The sequence below is a fragment of the Sinocyclocheilus grahami genome, unplaced genomic scaffold, assembly GCF_001515645.1.
Source record: "Sinocyclocheilus grahami isolate Dianchi unplaced genomic scaffold, SAMN03320097.WGS_v1.1 scaffold81.1, whole genome shotgun sequence".
Classification (NCBI taxonomy): Eukaryota; Metazoa; Chordata; class Actinopteri; order Cypriniformes; family Cyprinidae; genus Sinocyclocheilus; species Sinocyclocheilus grahami.
The window spans coordinates 90598-111047 of NW_015505260.1; the positions used below are offsets into that span (position 1 = coordinate 90598).

Sequence of the window (20450 nt, forward strand, 5' to 3'; positions counted from 1 at the left end):
AAATAAATAAATAATTAAATAAACATGTTCATAAATTAATCTGCAAATCAATAGATGAGTAGGCATAACCGTAAAACAATGTAAGCAGCAAATATGTGTGAAATGTCAACAGGATGCTTGTCCATTTCAGTTGTTCATGCCACACCAATCGCATCGCAGAGATAGATGGTGCACCTCTTGTCCTCTTTTCTCAGAAAATATCAAAAGAAAACAACGAAAATTAACAAGAAAACCAAAAACAACTGTAAACAGCATTGTCTCATCCAGGCTTTAAGAAGAGCGCAGGGAGTGCCTGGCTCTCCCACTGCACATTTCACACAGCAAAATCAATACTCTTGATATATATTTCCTTACGCTTTGTGCTGAGAAAACCAGAACTTTAACATGATCTTTATAAAGCAAAAAAACCCGTCCCACCCTGAAACCCACCCGCCCACCGACTAAGCTGTTATATTGCGGATAGTTTGCGTTGAAGCCACAGGTACTTATTCTGCTTGATAAGTAAAGCTTTCATCGGATAAATATGTTTGTTTGTGTGTACTGAATAACTGCCAAAGGTTTCACTAAACCAGCAACACTTCGCACATGCATATATAGTTATACTCAGCATTTGTTCTCTGGAATGTGGGCCTATTTTTGACATCTGAGGAACCTCAGAGCAAAAAAAAAGATGATGGATGATGGACAGTTTCCCCCCTTGTTTTTTTTCTTCATGGATGAAAATGGCTGAACATGCTCCTAACAATCTCCAATCCACATATTCTACTCCACTAAAATAGTATAGCTTTTAAAATACTTTTTTTCTTCGTTTTTTTCTATTTTGTTTAAATATTCTGAAACCCAGTAGCTATAAATGTAAAAGGAAAAGAAATCAAAATCCCTTTCCTCTTCCGACCTGAAGCGAATATTTATGCTTTTTTTTCTTTAAACTTATGTTGTTAGTAGTAGTTTGTAGTATTAGTATTGTTATTAATACCATATATTTCTGTTGAGGAATAAAAATGTTTGGTCCTTTGGTCCCTTTGGGGTGAAAGATTTGTCAGTTTCACTGAGGGCATGGAAACCTCTGTGACCACAGAATGTCCTGCGTTTGATGAAAGACGGTGACAGAAGAAAAGGTAAGAGGAAAAGAGAAAGAAAGTCCACTAGCGGGACAAGAAGAGCTTCTTTTTTTTCCACTGCATTTTATCTTGGTCTTCAAGTTTAACCCTCATTTGTCCAGCGTAATAAAAGCCATAAGCGCCTCTTCCTTTAAATAGCATATGTGTGTATAATATGTATATAGAAATTGAAGTTGTTCTCGCTCGTTTTTTTTCTTTTTGTTTGTTGCTTGACTGACGGTGCGAAGCTCAGCGAGAGACAGGACATGTTGAGTTCTCTGTCTTTAGAGAGATCTTCCACTTGTCTTTCGTGCGCTGTGCCGAGTGTGGTTTGTCCACGGGTGCCGGTTCACCTGCAACCCCTCCTCTGTACCGAACATCTTCATAAAATAAATGCTGATATGTCTTCAAAAAAATCCATTCATGTTGTTCTTGCTTGTTTTGAAAGAAAAAGTAAAATTCCTTTTGAGATTTCACTCTTCAAATCCTGTAAAAGAAGATTAAACTACAAATAATATCTAATATAAGGTATTTACGATAAAATTATATACTATAAATTAATATAAAATAATTATTATTTAATTAATAATTGTATTTTATATATTGAAGTACTATAATACATACTAAATGTAATTTAATAACAACAACACAAATACACAAATTATTTGATATCATACAATATATATATATATATATATATATATATATATATATTGTTATTATTAATAAAAATAACAATAAGAATGACAAATAGTGCACTTAAATGCATTTTATGAATATTAAATATATTGAATATTTAATTTCTATTAAATATATTTAATAATAACAATAATAATACATGTAAATGTATTTCTATGAATACTAAATATATTGAATATTTAATAAATGAAAGAAACAAGTCTCAAGTTTGTAAAATCATTTAGATTTACAGGTTAATTGTCTTGTGTCTTCCTGTTAAAAATCGTGTCTGTTGTCCAAAAGTGGTACCTGTGCTGTTGCTGAGAGCCCTGTGTGGGTTGGGCCCTGTCAGTACGGGCGGCTCGCATCCTTCGGCCGTTTTAACTGCACTTTCAACCTCTTCATGCCGATCTGAAAGCCGTTCATGGCCTGGATAGCAGCCTGTGCACTTGCTGGGTTGTCGAAGCTCACGAAGCCTGCAAGAGATCACGAGAACAGACGTGAACCAAGTCGTTCGGGTACTAAAATTGATTACATGGCATCATATTAAACCACCGTTCAAGTTTCCAACAAGTCAAAAATGGCTCTTTTATGAACCTATTTCCACTTCGATCTCTGAAAAATCACCATATATGCATCTGTGTGGGCTACTTTTGAGCATATATAAGCCTCTGGTGGTATAGAACAGGGACAAATCACCCCACAGGACTCCGAAACGGGGCCACCCACAGCATGCAAACCACATTCGTCCGTGACGACCCCGGCTTCCCATTCAAACCCATAGGCTTTTAAAAGCCAGTGACCAAAAGGCCAAAATGAATCGAGGATGCACTTTCGCTGGCATTGCGAGTGTCATTAGGAACCGGCAGTGAACCGTGAAAAACAGCGGGCGCTTTCATTGGCCATCAACCACCTGGGAGCAGAGTGGCCTAGGCGCCTAACCGTGCCTAGAACTGCCCCCATTTCGAGGCTTGTATCTACAAGACGAGAGGGTCCGCATGGAGGTGACGTGGGGGATAAAGCCACAAGGCTGCTTAATAGGGAATCTATGTATGTCAGTGCTCTCAGCCAAGTCCCATCGGTCCATCTCGGGCCGCGGCCCCCACCGCAGATTAATTACTCTACCGAGCGCCTGTTACCCAGACCTGACATTATGCAGTAAATGCATAGTGTATAAGTCAATACCGCAAATAGGTCCTACTTCACAAATTTATATCTTATTAACCTCCCCCAGGAGACGGGAGCTGCTATTAATTGAGGCTTGGGAAATGTCTCCCCCTGGAGCGGGAACAGATGTTGATCCATAATGGGCCTTTTTGCTTCACTTAGGACTTTTTTTCTGGCTCAGGGCTTTTTAAAAGGCAGCGCTCCGGTTTGTGGCTTGACACAGAATACAGAATGGAGTTTACATTGTGAAACGGACAGAGACTGATTGTAGGTTGTTTTGGGATGGGCTGTAATTCACTTACGCAATACTTGTTCTACAGTTATTCACATTTAGCATGTTGTAATCAAATATTTTTTACTGTTTTTTTGTTCATTTTTGTGACTTTTTACTGATATTTAAGTTTAATATTGATGCTGGAATTAGGCTAGGCAGATTAATCGGCTGATATTTAGCTATTTTGAGAACATTGTCATCTAGTACTATTACCAAAACGCAGAAATGAATATGCATGCTGATTTGTCTCACCAAAACATTTGCTCTGGTTGGTGGCTCTGTCCATGAAGACCTTGGAGGAGATGACTGTGCCAAACGGAAGGAACATCTGCATGAGCTCGTTGTCGCCAAATTCCTGCGGTAGATGGTAGATGAAGAGGTTGCAGCCCTCTGGTCCTGCAACACAAATACCAAATACGTTGTTACTCAATGTGGAGTCTCACAGAGACAACTTTATATATATATAAAATATAATTATATTTAAATAATATTTTTAATTTCAGGCCACTGTGCCCCTTTGTTTCAGAGTGTAATGTTGTTACATGTACTTTTTATCATAATGCTAACACGTGCTTAAAAAATTGCCAAATTTTTTATTTTAAGTACTAAATACTTGTGTTTATTTATAGCAAGTATTTTATTAATTAAAAAGATTGACAGGGATAGTTCACCCAAAAATGAAAATTTACTCATCCTCAGGCAATCCAAGATGTAGATTAGCTTGTTTAATAAACAGATTTGGAGATGTTTAGCATCGCATCACTTGCTCACCAATGGATCCTCTGCAGTGAATGGGTGCCGTCAGAATGAAAGCCCAAACAGCTGATAAAAACATCACAATAATTCACACGACTACAGTCCATCAATTAACGTCTTGTGAAATGAAAAGAGGTGTGTTTGTAAGAAAAACAAATCCATCAATAAGAAATTTGAACTTTAAACCATCACTTCTGGTCAAAATACGAGTCCATAATCCATAATAATAATCCATCCTCCAGTGGAAATGTCCATCCCTTGTTGTCCTCTCACGTCAAAATCCAATTGTTTAGAAATGTTCCGAATTGTTTTTGCTTGTAAACAGTGCTTGGTCTGTGGATATTTCTCTCATGATTCAGACAAGATGACATTTTCACTGGAGAAAGCAATATTATGGATAGAGGACTCGTATTTGAACCGGAACCTTGATGGATTTATTTCTTACACTTACATTTTTCAATTCATGATACGTTAACTGATGGACGGGAGTCGTGTGGATTACTTGTGGATTATTGTGATGTTTTATCAGCTGTTTGGACTCTCATTCTGACAGCACCCATTCACTGCAGAGGATCCATTGGTGAGCAAGTGATGTAATGCTACATTTCTCCAAATCTGTTCTGATGAAGAAACAAACTCATCTACATCTTGGATGGCCTGAGGGTGCATAAATCAGCAAATTTTCATTTTTGGCTGAACTATTCCTTTAATGGAAGATGCTTTCTGCAATTATTTTAGCATAATGAACTATTCCCTCATCATCATGCATGTAGTATTGATCCTTATGCCAAAACAAATGAAAAATCTCTCACCCTCACCTTCTCTCTGCTGCTGCTGTTGAATGACTTGCGGTGGCTGTGGCAAGCTTTGGCCAATAGGGGTCAGTGTGGTCGCTGGGTAGATGGCTGTACGTGCAAAGAGAAATTTGTGTGATAACACATCCTGGATTTATGTGATACAGCATTGAACAAGGCTACTCAAAAGAAAGAAGAAAAAAAGACAAACTGACACATGGTTGGTCAAAAACAACCATCCATTTTTAAGTAAGCAGCACAAAAATAGAATATATATATATATATATTTTAGGAGGCAGATTGAGGTAGTGAACCTGTATATTGCTGCACCCCGGTGAAGGCCTGTTGTAGGGTGTCTGCAGCCGTGGGGCTTTGGGTGGAATAAGAGGGCAGTCCGTTGGTGTACATGGCCTCGACCGCAGGGTGTCCGTTGGGCTGGTGAGGGATGCTGGTAAAGCCGTTGACGATAGGAGTGACAATGCTGGGGACGGCTGATGTGGTGATGTTGGCAGGCGGTGAGCTGAGGCCTGCTGAGTCAGGAAAACAAACACAGACAGCACAGTACATTGGTACAGTTTACAAACAAAGTGTGCAAAAAGTCTGCAATTTCATATTAAAGCATAGAAAATGTACATGTTTTCATTTAAAGAGAATGCTGTTGGAAATGAGCTAAAAGAGAATGATGTCGATTACCACAAAAAATCATCAAAAATTCATACCACATTGATAGCATTGAAAAAAATACATACATACATACATACATACATACATACATACATACATACATACATACATACATACATACATACATACATACATACATACATACATACATACATACATACATACATACATACATACATACATACATACATACATACATACATACATACATACATACATAAAACATATCTATCTATCTATCTATCTGGTAATCAAAATCATTCTCTTTTTAGCTAGTTAGCTTTGAGGCTAATGCTATTATACCACTATATTAAATTGACTTCTAATATACAGTATATATATATCATTATTATTTAATCATTATTTTTAGTTTAATTTCTATGAACCTTGAATCTTACTACTATATTGTTAATATAATTGATGTACTATATTATTTAATAAGTTTAGTTTCATTATTTATTAATACATTATTACATATTAATATAGTTTCATTGTTTATATATTATAGTTAAGATACAGAACTATTTATATATTATTTATTTATATAATATTTATAGAGTTTTATTAATAATATTATAACTCATTAACAACTAAGATAGATATAGCTAGAGTTATAGAGAGATAGATAGATAGATAGATAGATAGATAGATAGATAGATAGATAGATAAATGTTTATATATAGATAAATGCATATGAACTGCTGATCTGTCAGCCATTCCATAACCTTTGTTAGTGACTAAAAAGCGGTTACAAAAATGTGGTTTCAACTAGAAAAATGTTTTGTGAACATCTGCAAGTGAATCGTTTAATAGGCCCTTTTTAGCATAAGTCGGTGTTTGATCCCAAGCCTAGAGCGTTTCTGAGCTGTGGCTGTGCATCGGTACAAACTAGAAAACAGTTCCCATAGGATACCTTTTCAATCTGTTCCCGCAAACAATCCTGGACATAGAGGACGGTCGTCATGGAAACCCCCAGCATGCCTCAATTACAATGTGGCAAAAGACCATATAAAAAAGTCTTATAGAATCATGACTGAGCCGATGGATTCAAACAGGCTGCAGTGTTGTCTGCCCAGCCAGCTTCACTTACAGCATGACGGAGTGCGAACCAGGCTCGTATTGAACGTAAAGGTTCCCAAAACTGTACTCAAGTCTCCCACACTGCTGTAACCTGGGGGAATTCCAGTGGGCCGAGGAGAGCTCTTTACTCTCATTTGTGCTATTTCCTGTTCCTAAGCATTTTCGCGATTGTTTGCTTCCCACACGGCACATTGATGAATTAGTTGACGACTCTGCCCCATTCTTCCCGGAGCCCAGGAGACCGGGCGCGTTCGGGGATGTCCGACAGGCAGCCTCAGCCGAACCGACCACACGTGCGGGGCCGAGTGGCAGCTGCATGCTGTTATAATGTTGAGAATCTATCATTGTGATGTGACAGTTTCGAAAAGCTGAACGCTGACGGGAGGATCCAGCCAGCAGGAAGATTAGGAAACAGACTGAGCCAGTCACGGAAACTCAGATCATGTTCTGGTTGAGGAATAAGACTTCAGTAGGCATAACAAAAAAAATCTAGTAAGACAAGACAAATGATATGACTCAGGGTACACAGTATAGCTAGGAAAAAGCGGATAGGTCATACAGAACACGTTTTTGCATTCCACCACACTGCTCTTCCATCGTTCTCTACAATAAACATGCATTAAAGTGAAGTAAAGTAAAATGTAGCAAAGTATGGTGTCCCATACTCAGAATTTGTGCTCTGCATTTTGCCCATCCAAGTGCACACACACAGCAGTGAACACACACACGGAGCAGTGGGCAGCCATATTATAGCAGCGCCCTGGGAGCAGTTGGGGGTTCAGTGCCTTGCTCAAGCGTCCCACCTCAGTCGTGGTATTGAGGGTGCAAGTGAGCGCTGGTCATTCACTCCCCCCCCCACCTACAATCCCTGCTGGTACCAGGACTCAAACCCATGTCCTTCGGGTTACAAGTTTGACTGTCTAACCATTAGGCCACGACTGCCCATGGACATGTCATGGGACCACTGCATTTGAGTTTTGCGCAGGAGATGGTGTTCTAAAAACACGACTCTCAAGTAAAAAGAACTAGACATTTTTCATTTCACGACCCTGCATTTTGCTTTCTGTATAACTGTATAACATAGATTTCATTAGCAAGTTGCTAACAATGACAATTTGAATTAGATTTTAGTACTGAATAAAATGTATAAGTATCCAAGTTCTACAAATTATAAATAGAACGTTTCCTCTAATGTTCTCCTAACCTCTATAGTCCAATAACTTTTAGGGGGCGTTTTGGCCGTTTATTTCTACGACAATGGCATTTTGGGGGCCTAAAAACACAAACCGTTATCTTCTTCATATAAACTACAAGTACGCAATTTGTGAAATCGCTGGCATCATGCGTATAGTGTTTCTTTACAAAGTGACCGCCAACTTCTGGCCTGACATGCACAAAACGGTGTTTTAAGAGTTTTGTTTTTAGTATACTGCTGTCGTGTAAACATACCCTTATTACTCTGCTGTACTTCATGTCTTGTTCTGATGGACAAATGGCGTTGTGACTTGATTTCAATAGAGTTTGATGTTAGCATGTTGCTAAGATAACAATGCAGTTAAATGCGATTTAGCCGTTTTTACTGTTACTTTTTGGTACTGAATGAAATGTATAAGTTCTACAAATTATTATCAATAAAATGTTTCCCTTATGTTGGGAGAATGTTCCAACAATGTTCCTCTACCATCTGTATTCCAAAATCTTTTACCCTGCTACACTTCATGCCGTTTTCATAGACAATTAATGCACTTCACGTAAAACTCTCGTCACTTCATTTCAGTAGATCTGGATTTCATCATGTTGCTAAGCTAATGAAAGGCGTCTCTTTCCTAAATGAGGCAATGCCTATAAAAATATGCAAAAAATAATTTATCAACAGTTTCTTGAACTGAATAAAATACTAATTATATATAACTGACGTGACTCTATGTCCACAATTTTGGATTTATTTTTTCACTGGTCATTGCAGAGAATTCTGGTGTTACATTTTATATCAAAATGTACATACTGACTAGGTTTAAGAGCTAATCTTCATAATCTTAAACTGTGTTGTGAAAATCAAGTTATATGTCTATCAGTTTACTATGAGTGTAAACAGTCTGCAGTGGTCCCACACCGGCGTATGACATGCAATTCACAGATCAAAAGAATCAACAGATGGTTATTCGTGTAGATCCAAGTATGCACTGTATCATCCTTCCCTTTGTGGTTCTGTGTGGTCCATATCACAGCAATTTGTTTCAGACGGAGTCTATTTTGGCATCCAATTCCAAAAGTCCAGAATGAATCCATCTGTTACTAAACAAATATTTTATCTGTCAACCCTGTTAGTATGTTGAGCACCACGAGATGTCGAGTATTTTGCAAATACTGTTATTTCAAGAGGGAAGTGTAATTGGATTTACATTACTGCAATCTGCCCTTGGTGCATCATGCTGATTTGCACCCGATGGTGAGTACAATGAGGAACAGCTTACCATATGCACCAAAAGGATTTATTATGCAAATTATACACTGAAATCAACAAGGAGCGCTGGAACTGTATCGGTTGGCACTGCAGCCAAACCAATCACAATGACTAACTTCCATTACATCCATATTTTAATACAGAGCTTGGCTTATGTTTATTTACACTTGAATTCATAAAGAGGTTTGCTATGGAATAATGTAAAGCAATGAGATTATTTATGCTAGTCCACAAATGCACAGCTATGCATACTTTTATGGCAGTTTAACGAAATTTGGTTCTACTACATTGTGACACCTGACAATTACACACTTGATCGCAATTCACTCTTAATGCTAATTCAGTAATTTTTCACTCACCCTCAGGTCTTTTCAAACCTGTATGACTGACTTTCTTCCATCAAACACAAAATCATGGAGCTTCTACGGTCATTTGTGGAGCTTCAGTCCTCATTCACTTCCATTGTATGTAAAAGAGCAGGACATTCTGCTAAACGTCTGATATTGTTGTTGTTGTTGAATATGTATTTATATACCTTAAAAGGTTCAGAATAACATGGTAAAATATGACAAATGTCAGCTTTGGGAAAACTATTACTTTAATCACAGAGACCAACTGTAGCAGCATTGTACATAGGTTTAAAGCTATTAAATATGAATTTTTTACTAAATATGGGTTAAAACTACATTTTATAGCAGAACACACTGTAAAATGTGTCATAGCAACACGTCTGGCATGAAATAATTTACAAATTCAATCTCCCAGCATGCCACAAAACACAATCTCTGCCTACTGACACCATTGGGGACCGTTTCGCATCTTAAGTTTGGAGACAGAAAAAATTGCAACACACCAAAATAAATGTAAATCAGTGTGAATATGAGACTATTTCGTCTGAATGCTGCAGAAATGCAACAGCAGGTCTTAGTGTTCAACCATTTTTAAAGTTATTATAACAGTAAATGACAGATAAATGACTCCAAATGATCTTCAGTGTAGTCTAATGAAACTTTTAACAGCATTTTAATATCTTAAACAGACGTCAATGCAGCCCTAGCCCTCGAAACATGCATTTCAAGTGCTTTACAAAACATAATATGCATAAACACCATGATTTTTACAACCAGTGACTTCCTAAAACAGAAAAACAGCATCTCTGAGGGCACCGGCATGCGACACAACCTGTGCAGCTGCTCCGTTTGAAACGCTTTCGGGTTTTCGTACGAGCACAATCGCTATTTTGTGGTCCCGTGAGATTGAGAACAAAGTCAATGGGTTTTATGACCCTGACAGCACACAAGGTGAACTCAACCGTCCCCATCATGTTCCGTGCCTCTCGGATGGCTCGCAAATACTGCACCTGACACCTCATTAACTTCGTCCGGGGCTTTAAACACAACAGAAACATCCAACATATGCTTAACCAAAGAGCAGCCTCTCATCTGTCTGTGACACATCTCCATTTAAACAGGAAAAAAGCAGGACGGGGGCTTTGCAAAACCTATCAAGCCCGTGTCAGGGTACGAACTTCAGGGCAGAGATGAATAACGCAACCAGCCTGGCTGCACAGTTTCAGGCCATTTAATCCCGCCGCTGACAATTAGACTGTCATGCCGTCGACTTGAAGCTCTTTGTAGCTCAAGAGCTTGCACCTGCTGAACATTACTCTTATAAAAAAAGAAACAAAATAGGGGAAAACATCACCATGCATCATGGTAGCGATACATCCTCTAACAGAGGGCGCCATCTGGCTGAGTGTGTACGCACCATCGCGCTTAAGTGCTTTACATCTGTTAATAGAGCGGCCGCACCATTGTTTTCAGCAAGCACTCTTAACCCCTCTGTTGCACTCCCAAACGCTGAGTGCACTGCAGAATGTCACCACGTTACCTCTGGATGATGACGTAAAGGTTTCTAGGTTACTCCGGATGCTGAAGCCACACATAATGGTACACGTTGTTGCACTAATGTGGCATTAAATCTTATTAACTGTACTTTATTTTTTTGGACAAAGTGCCATGGTAATGCTTTTTTCTGACATGTAATTCTCTGAACTACCTTGGGAGACGAGGTAAATACCATGTTTATGAATATGGAAGTCATTCAGTGCCGTGGTATTCAGTTGGTATAGAAAAGAATCACCACCCTTTTAAAATAATCACATTTTGTTGCTTTGCAGCCTGAATTGAAGACAGACAGTTTTTGTTTTATCCAGCTGTATTTACTCAGTGCAACTTATAACCAAGTGAAGGATATAACACCAATATGTCAGAAAAAAATAAATAAAATAAAACGCACAATCACTGAGTTGGAAAAAGGATCACCCCTTGTGTCAGTATTTTGTTGAACCACCTTTTGCTTTAATTACAGCCTTTAGTCTGTTGGGATTTGTCTCTGCTAACTTTGCACATCTAGACTTTGCAATATTTGCCCACTCTTCTTTGCAGAACTGCTCAAGTTGAGTTCAATTTGATGGTGAGTGTTTGTGAACTTCAAGTCATTCCACAGATTTTCAATTGGGTTTAAAGGGGTGGTTGATTGCGATTTCACTTTTTTAACGTTAGTTAGTGTGTAATGTTGCTGTTTGAGCATAAACAATATCTGCAAAGTTACGAAGCTGAAAGTTCAATGCAAACGGAGATATCGTCTTTTAAAATTCTGTCAGTTTAATGCCTACAAAAACAGCTGGTAAGGACTACAACAAGTTACATCCCGGGTTCATGACATAAACCCAGATAAACCCCGCCCTCGGGAAAAGGCAGCAAAGGGGGCGAGGCCATGCTGCTCTGCTTTAGAGAAGAGGAAGAGAAAACTAGAGGTGCACGTAAAAATCTATTTATATATGAATCCCGATTCTGTCTTCTAATGATTCTAATGGATTCACAAGTTTCAAAATCAATGTTCCAAAGCAGCGGTTCTTAATACTGTTCCTCGCGTCCCCCTGCTCTGCAGACGCTCTGCATTTTTCTCTCTCTCTCTCTTTCATTCAGCTCAGCTCCAACAATGAACTGTTCCAATTATACACTTATTTTCACATAGCTATGAGAAGCATTAAACATGGTTTACATGTTTGGACATGGTGCAGTTGCCATACTGTATTAAAGCTTTAATCAGGATGAAACCGTATATTAAAAGCTAACATAAGCAGTAGCATTTACAAATAACAGCATATCTAAAAGTATGAGACAACAAAAAACATAGGCCTACCATTAAAAGCCGTGCTTGCACGGGTTCTGCACGATCCTCTTCAATAATATCCTCTGCTTCTCAATCGGGCTCAAACTGATAAGCGATATTAACGACGCCGTTGTTTACAATACAACCGAAGCACATGCTGCTGAGGTGAGGGGCGGAACGTTTAGACGCGCACTAGAGGCGGTTTAGCCAATCACGACACACTGGGCTTGCTAACCAATCAGAGCCCATCTGAGGGCTGGGCTTCATAAAAGCAGAGAAGGGACAGAGCGGTGTGGAATAAAGGTAAATTATGTGAAAAATAATGTTTTTTTTTTTTAAATGAAGCATTAACATGTTAGACTGCACCCCATAAACAATCAAGCCTAGAAAAAAACCAGTGAACCACCCCTTTAAGTCTGATCTCTGACTAGGCCATGCAAGGACATTCCCCTTTTTCTCCTTCAACCACTGTGAGTTCAGTTTTGCTGTGTGCTTTGGGTCATTGTCATGTTGGAAGGTAAACCTTCTTCCCATCGGAGCAGTTTCCTCCTGGCTCGTTCATCCAGTTTGGAGTGACGTCCTGATCCAGGGAGGGTCTGTGTTGCACCAAATACCTTCCACTTCTTAATAAGACTTCAATATGCTTATAGGCATTGATAAAGCCTTTGAATTTTTTTTTCATCTCCTGCCTTGTGCCTGTCCACAACTTTATCCCGGAGATCTTCTGACAGTGCCATAGTTGATTGTTTGCTTCAGTTGCACTACCAAGGCCTGAAATGCTCCAGGAAAGCTCTTTTCATGCTGAGCTAATCAAAATGAGCACAGCTGATCACAGGTGAAAGTCAAATGGCTTTGTGTGCCATTGAGAAGGAGATTAGCTACACCTGATCGAGTTTACAAGTCCTTTTTAGGAGGGGGTGATCCTTTTTCAAACTCAGTTGCTGCGTCCGAAAGCTCTAAAATGCTGCCTTCGGAGGACACATTCTAAGGCAGGAAGGCATCAAGGCACGTCCGAATCCAAAGTTAGCTTCACTTCCTGTCTCATGAGATACCTTCATCTGATCGATATTTGAAGGCAGTATAGATGTATCCTTCGCTGCCTTTGATATCCCACAATCCTGTGTGTTCAATTCCGTGATGGTTGAACTAAAAAAATAAAGATGACGTCTGAAAGTTGCATTTGGTGGTCAATTTGTGTTTAAATGCATATTCTTGACTAACTTTTTGCACTTTTGATGTTAGTTCTAGCAAGAAATCAGTATTATAGTATTTGTTTAGTTATCACCAAAACTCATTCTATTTTGTTGTACATCATTAAACCGTTGCTGCCTCAGAAGCCTGTCCGAAATCAGTTTCATGAGGTGCCTTCATGCAAAAACACTGTCTGCAAAGTCATTGCCTGATAGGTCAGCTGCCTAGGCTTTCAGACGCAGCCAGTGATTCTGTTTTTTAATTTTTTTCTGACATATTGGTGTTATATATTTCACTTGGATGTTATAAGTTGCACAGAGATAGAGAGTAGATACAGCTGGATAAAACAAAAACTGTCCGTCTTCATTTCAGGCTGCAAAGTTACAAAATGTGATTATTTTATACCCACTGTATATAGTATTATCTATTGATATCGTCAAATGTCACAACACAATACAATTTTTTGTTTAATAAAGATAAATGCGTATAAAAGATTTAAAAGATTAATATATTAAATAAATGCATTTAAAAGAGTCAAAATGTAAATGAAGTCATAAAATGTTATAATTAAAGTAATTTTATTATTATTGTATAATTTTTATATAAATGTAATATTTTTATTATTATTATACCTCATAATAAACATGTTAATGTACAAAATAATTTCTCATTTAAAAAAAGTGAAAATGTATAACATTTATCTAATTCATCAAAATAATAAATAATAATAATAATAATAATAAATTAGAATTCCATAAAAATAACTAATTAATAATACTAATAATTTATTATTATTATTATTATTATTATTATTATTAATTAGTTATTTTGATGAAATTCTAATTTATCTAAATAATAATAATAATAATAATAATTTATTATATATTATTACTCATCATGTATGCTTAATATTCAACAGTGTTAATGCACAAAATTGTAAAAATGTGAATTTTATTTAAAAGATTCAATATCGATTCTACTGTTACAGTACCTTTTTCACAAGGATTTAAACATTTAATAAGGACTTGATTCCACATTAATAATATACCATAAATTATAATAATAATAATCATCAATCATAATTATAATCTTAATAAATGCCTGATAATATATTTAAGTGCCGTAATATTACTAACATTGTTATTTGTGATAATACCTAATACTTATTGGGTCTGTTGACATAATAACTGAATAATCAATTTTGAATCACAATCAAATTGAATCAATCTTGAATAAATCAGACTCGAATCAGGAAATCAGTGCCGTCACCCAGTCCTAACAATTACATTGCAATATTACAAATGTAGTCAGGTTGTGTTAGTCATATTAAATAATTTTGACTGTCAAAATTTTAAATCTTACACAATGTGTTAAAATGGTTCATTGTAGTCCATATCATAATAATATTTTCCAGATGTTGTCTATTTTGCAATCCAATTTTGCTCATCTTTTCTCTGTAACTCCACTTAAGCACAATAAGATGTTCAGCTAATACTTTGTTACCTTATGTTAATATTATTTCTAACACTGAGGATATTTCGCTCTAATAATACTCCGAGCTTGTGCATTAACTAAAAGATGGAGATCTGAAAGCAGCCTCAGATGATGTGACACCTGTTCTGACATTTAATTGTGGTCTTGCCAGATGTTTTCAGATTGCAGCACAATTCCCTAAAAACCACTTCATGATAAAGGGAAGTTAGAAGGCATTTTTTGCATCACAATAGATCAGTTGTTCGGTCGTTTTTAAAGCCTGATCCAAAAACATTTATTCTGTTTATTCAAACAGAAACTGAAGGCGGCCCGCAATATTTTTCTGGCAACATTAGCTCTTAATATCCAACCAGATTCCTGTATCCGTCTTATTTTTCCCATAAGAGCGGAAGTCTCGCACATTCACAGAAAACAGCTTACTTCTGTGTCGAAAAATAAGGTGGATAGTCCGTGCTTCCACAATGCTCTATACACAAATCATAACCAATAAGAATGTGTGTGTGTGTGTGTGTGTGTGTGCACACAGGCAGATGTATTGAATAAACCAGAGGTGCTGTGCCTGCCAGAGAGATGCAAATGAATGAATGAACTAGAAAAAAAATAAAGTATGAATATCTTATTTATTGTAGTCCTTGGAATATTTTTAACGCCAGCTGTTCTATCTCGCCTAGGATTAATAATGCAACAGATTCCAATAGGTTCAATAATGGAAGGCAATCAGTAGAGCAGAGCTCACACACGTACGCAAGAGCATGAGCAACGCTGCACATATTTCAGCACATCTCGTGTCCACAGGAGATCCGCGCAGCTCCGCCAGTCTCTTTCAATTAAGTCAGTGTAAGAGAGGCCAATTCACCCCAGCAGCTGCATTGCATGTTAATATGACACTGATCCCAGTCAAAGAGGATAAAATCCAAACATATGAGTGCGGTTGTTTTATACAGAGACGGAACATTTTTGCAAGGAAGAAAAACATAGCAAAAAAAATGAGGTGCTGTGGTTTTATGGACATTTAACATGGTATTTACATGGTACAGCAAGGTACTTACAAGAATTCTAAGGTACACGTCCAAAAAAACCCCCAAACAAAACCAAACATTAGTACCAGTGTTATTGGCATATACAGTGGGTACGGAAAGTATTCAGACCCCCTTAAATTTTTCACTCTTTGTTATATTGCAGCCATTTTAGTAGTACCTGTACCATTAAAATACCCGGGACTTATACCAGGAGATTACCATGGTCTATTGACATTTACCATGGTAATACTATGTTTGTATGAGACTTGCTATGTTTCATGAACACTTACCATTGTAATACCGTGTTTTTGTGACAAATAGCATGGCATTACCATGCTTTTATAGATCTTTGCCATGGTCATACTACAGTATGTGTTGTGACATTTACCATGATAATATTGTGGTTTCATGAACATTTACCATGGTGTATCTATGGTTTTATAAAAATTGACTATGTTTTGTGACATTTATTAAGGTAATAGTGTGATTTCATGAGTATTTATCATGGTAATACAATGTTTTTGTAGCATTTACCATTATACCATAATGGCATTGCCATTGTTTTTGCAGACACTTGTTACAGTACTTCTATGTTTTGTGACACCATGGCATTGCTATAGTTTCATGGACATTAGCGATAGTCTCATTATGTTTAAGTGACATTGACTATGATATTATCATAGACATCGCCATGGTAATATTATATTTTGTGACAGTTACCATAGTAATACCACTTTTTTTTTTTTTTTGATGTGGTACTACAATAATACATGTTTTTAGCACGTAAGATATACCATGGTAAAACTATGCTTTGGACATTTGAAGTATCATTGGAGTAACATGTAAATACCATTTGTATATTACAGTGCCACAGTATTATCATCTGATGCCATAACTCTACCATGGTACCACCACAGCACTTTGTGGTAAGTAAGTATTGGCATTCATACCTAGTGAAAAAGTCAACTATGCTGTAGTATCAACATATAATTTTTCAATATAACAGTTGCAGTCCTGTGAATTTTAGGACTGCTAATTTAGGTGCTGCTAAAACAAACATGCAGTGAGTGATGGATGATCCGTGATGGAAAATGCATGCGTCTTGACAAAACATTTGACAAACCGTCCTGTCTGTCTGCCTTAATATTTGAAGTAGCAAGTAAGTACATTTGCATGTAATGCCACACATGGATAGCCTCAGCCTCACAGAAGAGGAGTGCGGCTTGACAGCTCTGGAGCTTTAATTGGACGAGGCTTTTATGGGACTGGATGGCGGCTTGTAAAAGATGGAACCATATTAAATCTATATGTGATGCCAGGGGAGCGTCTTGCTGTTCCAGCCCCTCAGGTAATAAAGCTTGTGTTTTAACTTTGCATAAGAACACAAATGTTTTGTCATTCCACGGTCAGTCAATTAGCCACGAAACTAAAAACGTGCTTCGAAATCAGCCGGCCAGTTAGCTGCAAGTTACTCATATGTTGCCAAAACTATGTGCTTTACCGGGAATGACAAATTATATTGTCCGGTGTCGTGGTGTGTAGTGTAAATTGGTACAGAAGTGCTGAAGACAACAGAGGAATGAGCTTTGTTTAAACGATGAGCATAATTCACTGGGTGCCATGTTTTCAGAAGGGATTGGAAAAGTACAATACTGCTGCATAAGCAAATGCTGTAAGGTGGCCATTATCCAATAAGATCTCCTGTTTGTTTAGATTGTGTGATAACGGGGTGTTGGGAATGAAAATCAGAGTAGTCGTGTCCTGATTATCAAAGCTGTCTGAGGACGAGTAAAACCACAATTCTGTCATGCCATTTAGGAAATGTCAGCATGGGTGTTTTTGTAACTTCAAATGTGACATGAGATGAGCTGATTTGTGAAATGTGGTGCTTGGTTTGGAATGTTATAGTATATTCCAACAAATCTCCCATGTGAAACTGCAATTCCACGTCTGCCCATGTGACGGTCATCTCGCGTCGATTTTTGACTACCGGCATGAAATCTGGTTCACTACAGCTCAATTATGGAAGCACATTTGGTTTGGTTTGGTTTATGACAGCACATTTGGTTTGGTTACATAGTTTAGAAGCAATTTTGCATTAATTATTGAAATAGTTAATATCCCATTTAAAAAAACGGCACAAAAATGTTTTTATTGTGGTATCAGAACAAAACCTCAAAGACTATTTACACAAAAGGTTGTACAAAAAAAACCCTGTGATATTATGTATAGTTTATGTGCTTTCATTCTGTTAATCCAAAAGTAAAAAGTAATGCATGCTGATTTTTTAATAAACAGAAAACTACAAATATGTTTACGTTGCCAAAACCAATTCGTATCAATGATTGTTCAGAGCAAAATCTCAAGGACTATTCTATTCTTTTTTTTTTTGGAGTTTAACGTCATACAAAAAAACGGAAGAAATTTGCATTTATTTTGCGTTTTTCTTTTGTTAATCTAAAAGTAAAGTACTTACTTTTAACACACACAAAACGATGTGAATAGACCGCAAGTACATTTACATGTGCAGTTATAAAAGTTTTTTTTTTTTTTTTTAGTGGTATCAGGTATAGTTCAGAACAAAACCTCAGACTATTCACACTCCCACTAATTATAAATTTTATTTGGTTTCAAAAACAGTTGTACATAAAAATAAAAAAATTCACGCATTTGTGTATTGTTTTTGTGCTTTGCTTCTATCCACCCATAAGCTATGTGTACTGACTTTTTAAATGACTAAAACTACACTATTCACAATTCTGCTCATTTTTCTGCAGTTGAACACAAATGATTGGACAAGAAAACTGCAGAAATTTGTTAAAGGGGTCCTATTATGCTCTTTTACAAAGTCTTGATTTTGTTTTGGGGGTGTACTAGAACAGGCTCTCATACGGTTGTTCGAAAAACACATAATTTTTCCACATATTTTACATTATTACAACACCTCCCTCCCCAGTCTGGCATGAACGGCTCGAATAGTTCCTGTATCAAATGAAGGCCCGCCTTCTGAAATACTGATTGGTTGGTTAGCTGGGCCAGTGTGTGTTGTGATTGGCAGCACTCGGCGCCTGGTCGGGAAACGTCATGCCCCTTACCATAGCCGTCTGCTGCAGCTTCAGAATAAATATTGTGTCAAAATCAAATCAATTTGAGCGCGATTTAAACCCAGATGATTGTAACCACTCTAAGTTCGTCTGCCTTGGGAAAGCTAGCGTGTCTCCGACATAGTGATAACACTCGTTGCCTTCTCTAGTGCAGCTCAACCAGGTCTCGTCCCATTCGTGGATATTTGTGATATCACAAATCCCGGAAAATATGCGTTGTAGTCCAAACTACACTTTTGAAAAGTGATTTCTGTTAAATAAAATATCTTCTTTTGGAGATTGGACTTTGAGCTTGGTAACTTTGCAGATATTTTTTATGCTCAAACAGCAACATTACAGACTAACTAAAGTTGAAAAAGTGAAAAAGCATAATAGGACCCCTTTGAATTGTGTATAGTCTTTGTGCTTTTTTTTCTGTCCAAAAGTAATGCGTACTGACTTTTTAACACTATGTAAATGTACAGCATGTTTACATGTGCAGTTACAATGCAGGTTTTTTTATTGTAGTATCAATCGTTCAGAAGAAAATATTTACATTTGCGCTAACTTTTTCAGTATTTTCAGTGTTTTAACACAAACTATTGTACAAAAAAAATGAAATTACGTAACTGTGTACAGTTTTGTGCTTTTTGAACAATTACACTTACATGCACAGTTTCAATCAAGCTAAAGTGGGTTTTTGCATAGTCAAACTAGTCCATCCAAGTATACATAACAAGTGTGCACTCGAACACTTAATACATTAAATACACATCACGCTTCACCTCTTTTCAGAGTTGGTGCACAATGTAGGGCCAATTATTGTGCAATTAACAATACATGCTGGGTGAAGCCAAGCTACAACTGTGTTATCTAGATCTGTTATAAAATGTATGTTTTCTGTTTAGGTTTTATAGCTTTAGTCTGACTGAAATCTAACTTTTAAAGTCTATGTAAGCTTGAGACTGACTATGGCGGTCAGACTAACGCGACGGTAACACTCAGACTCCATCCCGAAAGAGAGTAAATGAAGCACTGTTGCTCACCCAGTGTCTGATGAAACTCACCCGACACCGGGGTCATGGGGGTGGGTGGCAGGCTGTTGATATTGAGCGCCCCCATCTGGTGGATCTGGGTGGTGGGAAAGGCCACGCTGGGCGCCAGGTAGCCACCGTGACTGGAAGCCATGAGGGCCGCCTGCTGCTGCATCAGCTGCCGTATAGAGATAGAGAAAAAATTGAAAATAGAGAGGGAGAAAGAGAAAGAGAGAGAACATTTACTAGAAGCACACAGGCTACATGGGGGCATGATGGATAGGTAGTGCTTCGCAGAGTAGAGGAGAAAGTAGAGCGGAAAAAGAGAAAAATGTGTCAACCTATGTTTAGTGAAAGCGTCCATCTTCCCAGTCAGAGGGCTGTCGCAAGCCCCCTCGAAGCATTTCAATAGCTGTCGGTCTGGCTCATTCTAATGGAGGGATCGACGCACATAT

The 20450-nt window shown here is 37.6% G+C and overlaps 1 protein-coding gene across 1 annotated transcript in view; it reads right to left on the reverse strand.

Annotated features, from left to right (window-relative positions):
- Nucleotides 1-449: 449 nt before the first annotated feature.
- Nucleotides 450-20450, reverse strand: part of LOC107586378 (CUGBP Elav-like family member 5) — a 96315-nt gene continuing 76314 nt past the window's right edge. The window contains exons 5-10 of the mRNA XM_016273697.1: nt 20029-20173; nt 5084-5296; nt 4788-4880; nt 3472-3615; nt 2088-2254; nt 450-1587 (exon numbers count right to left, since the gene is read on the reverse strand). Of these exons, the coding sequence (XP_016129183.1) occupies nt 2127-2254; nt 3472-3615; nt 4788-4880; nt 5084-5296; nt 20029-20173 (723 nt within the window). The 3' untranslated portion in view covers nt 450-1587; nt 2088-2126. The remainder of the gene's footprint in view (nt 1588-2087; nt 2255-3471; nt 3616-4787; nt 4881-5083; nt 5297-20028; nt 20174-20450) is intronic.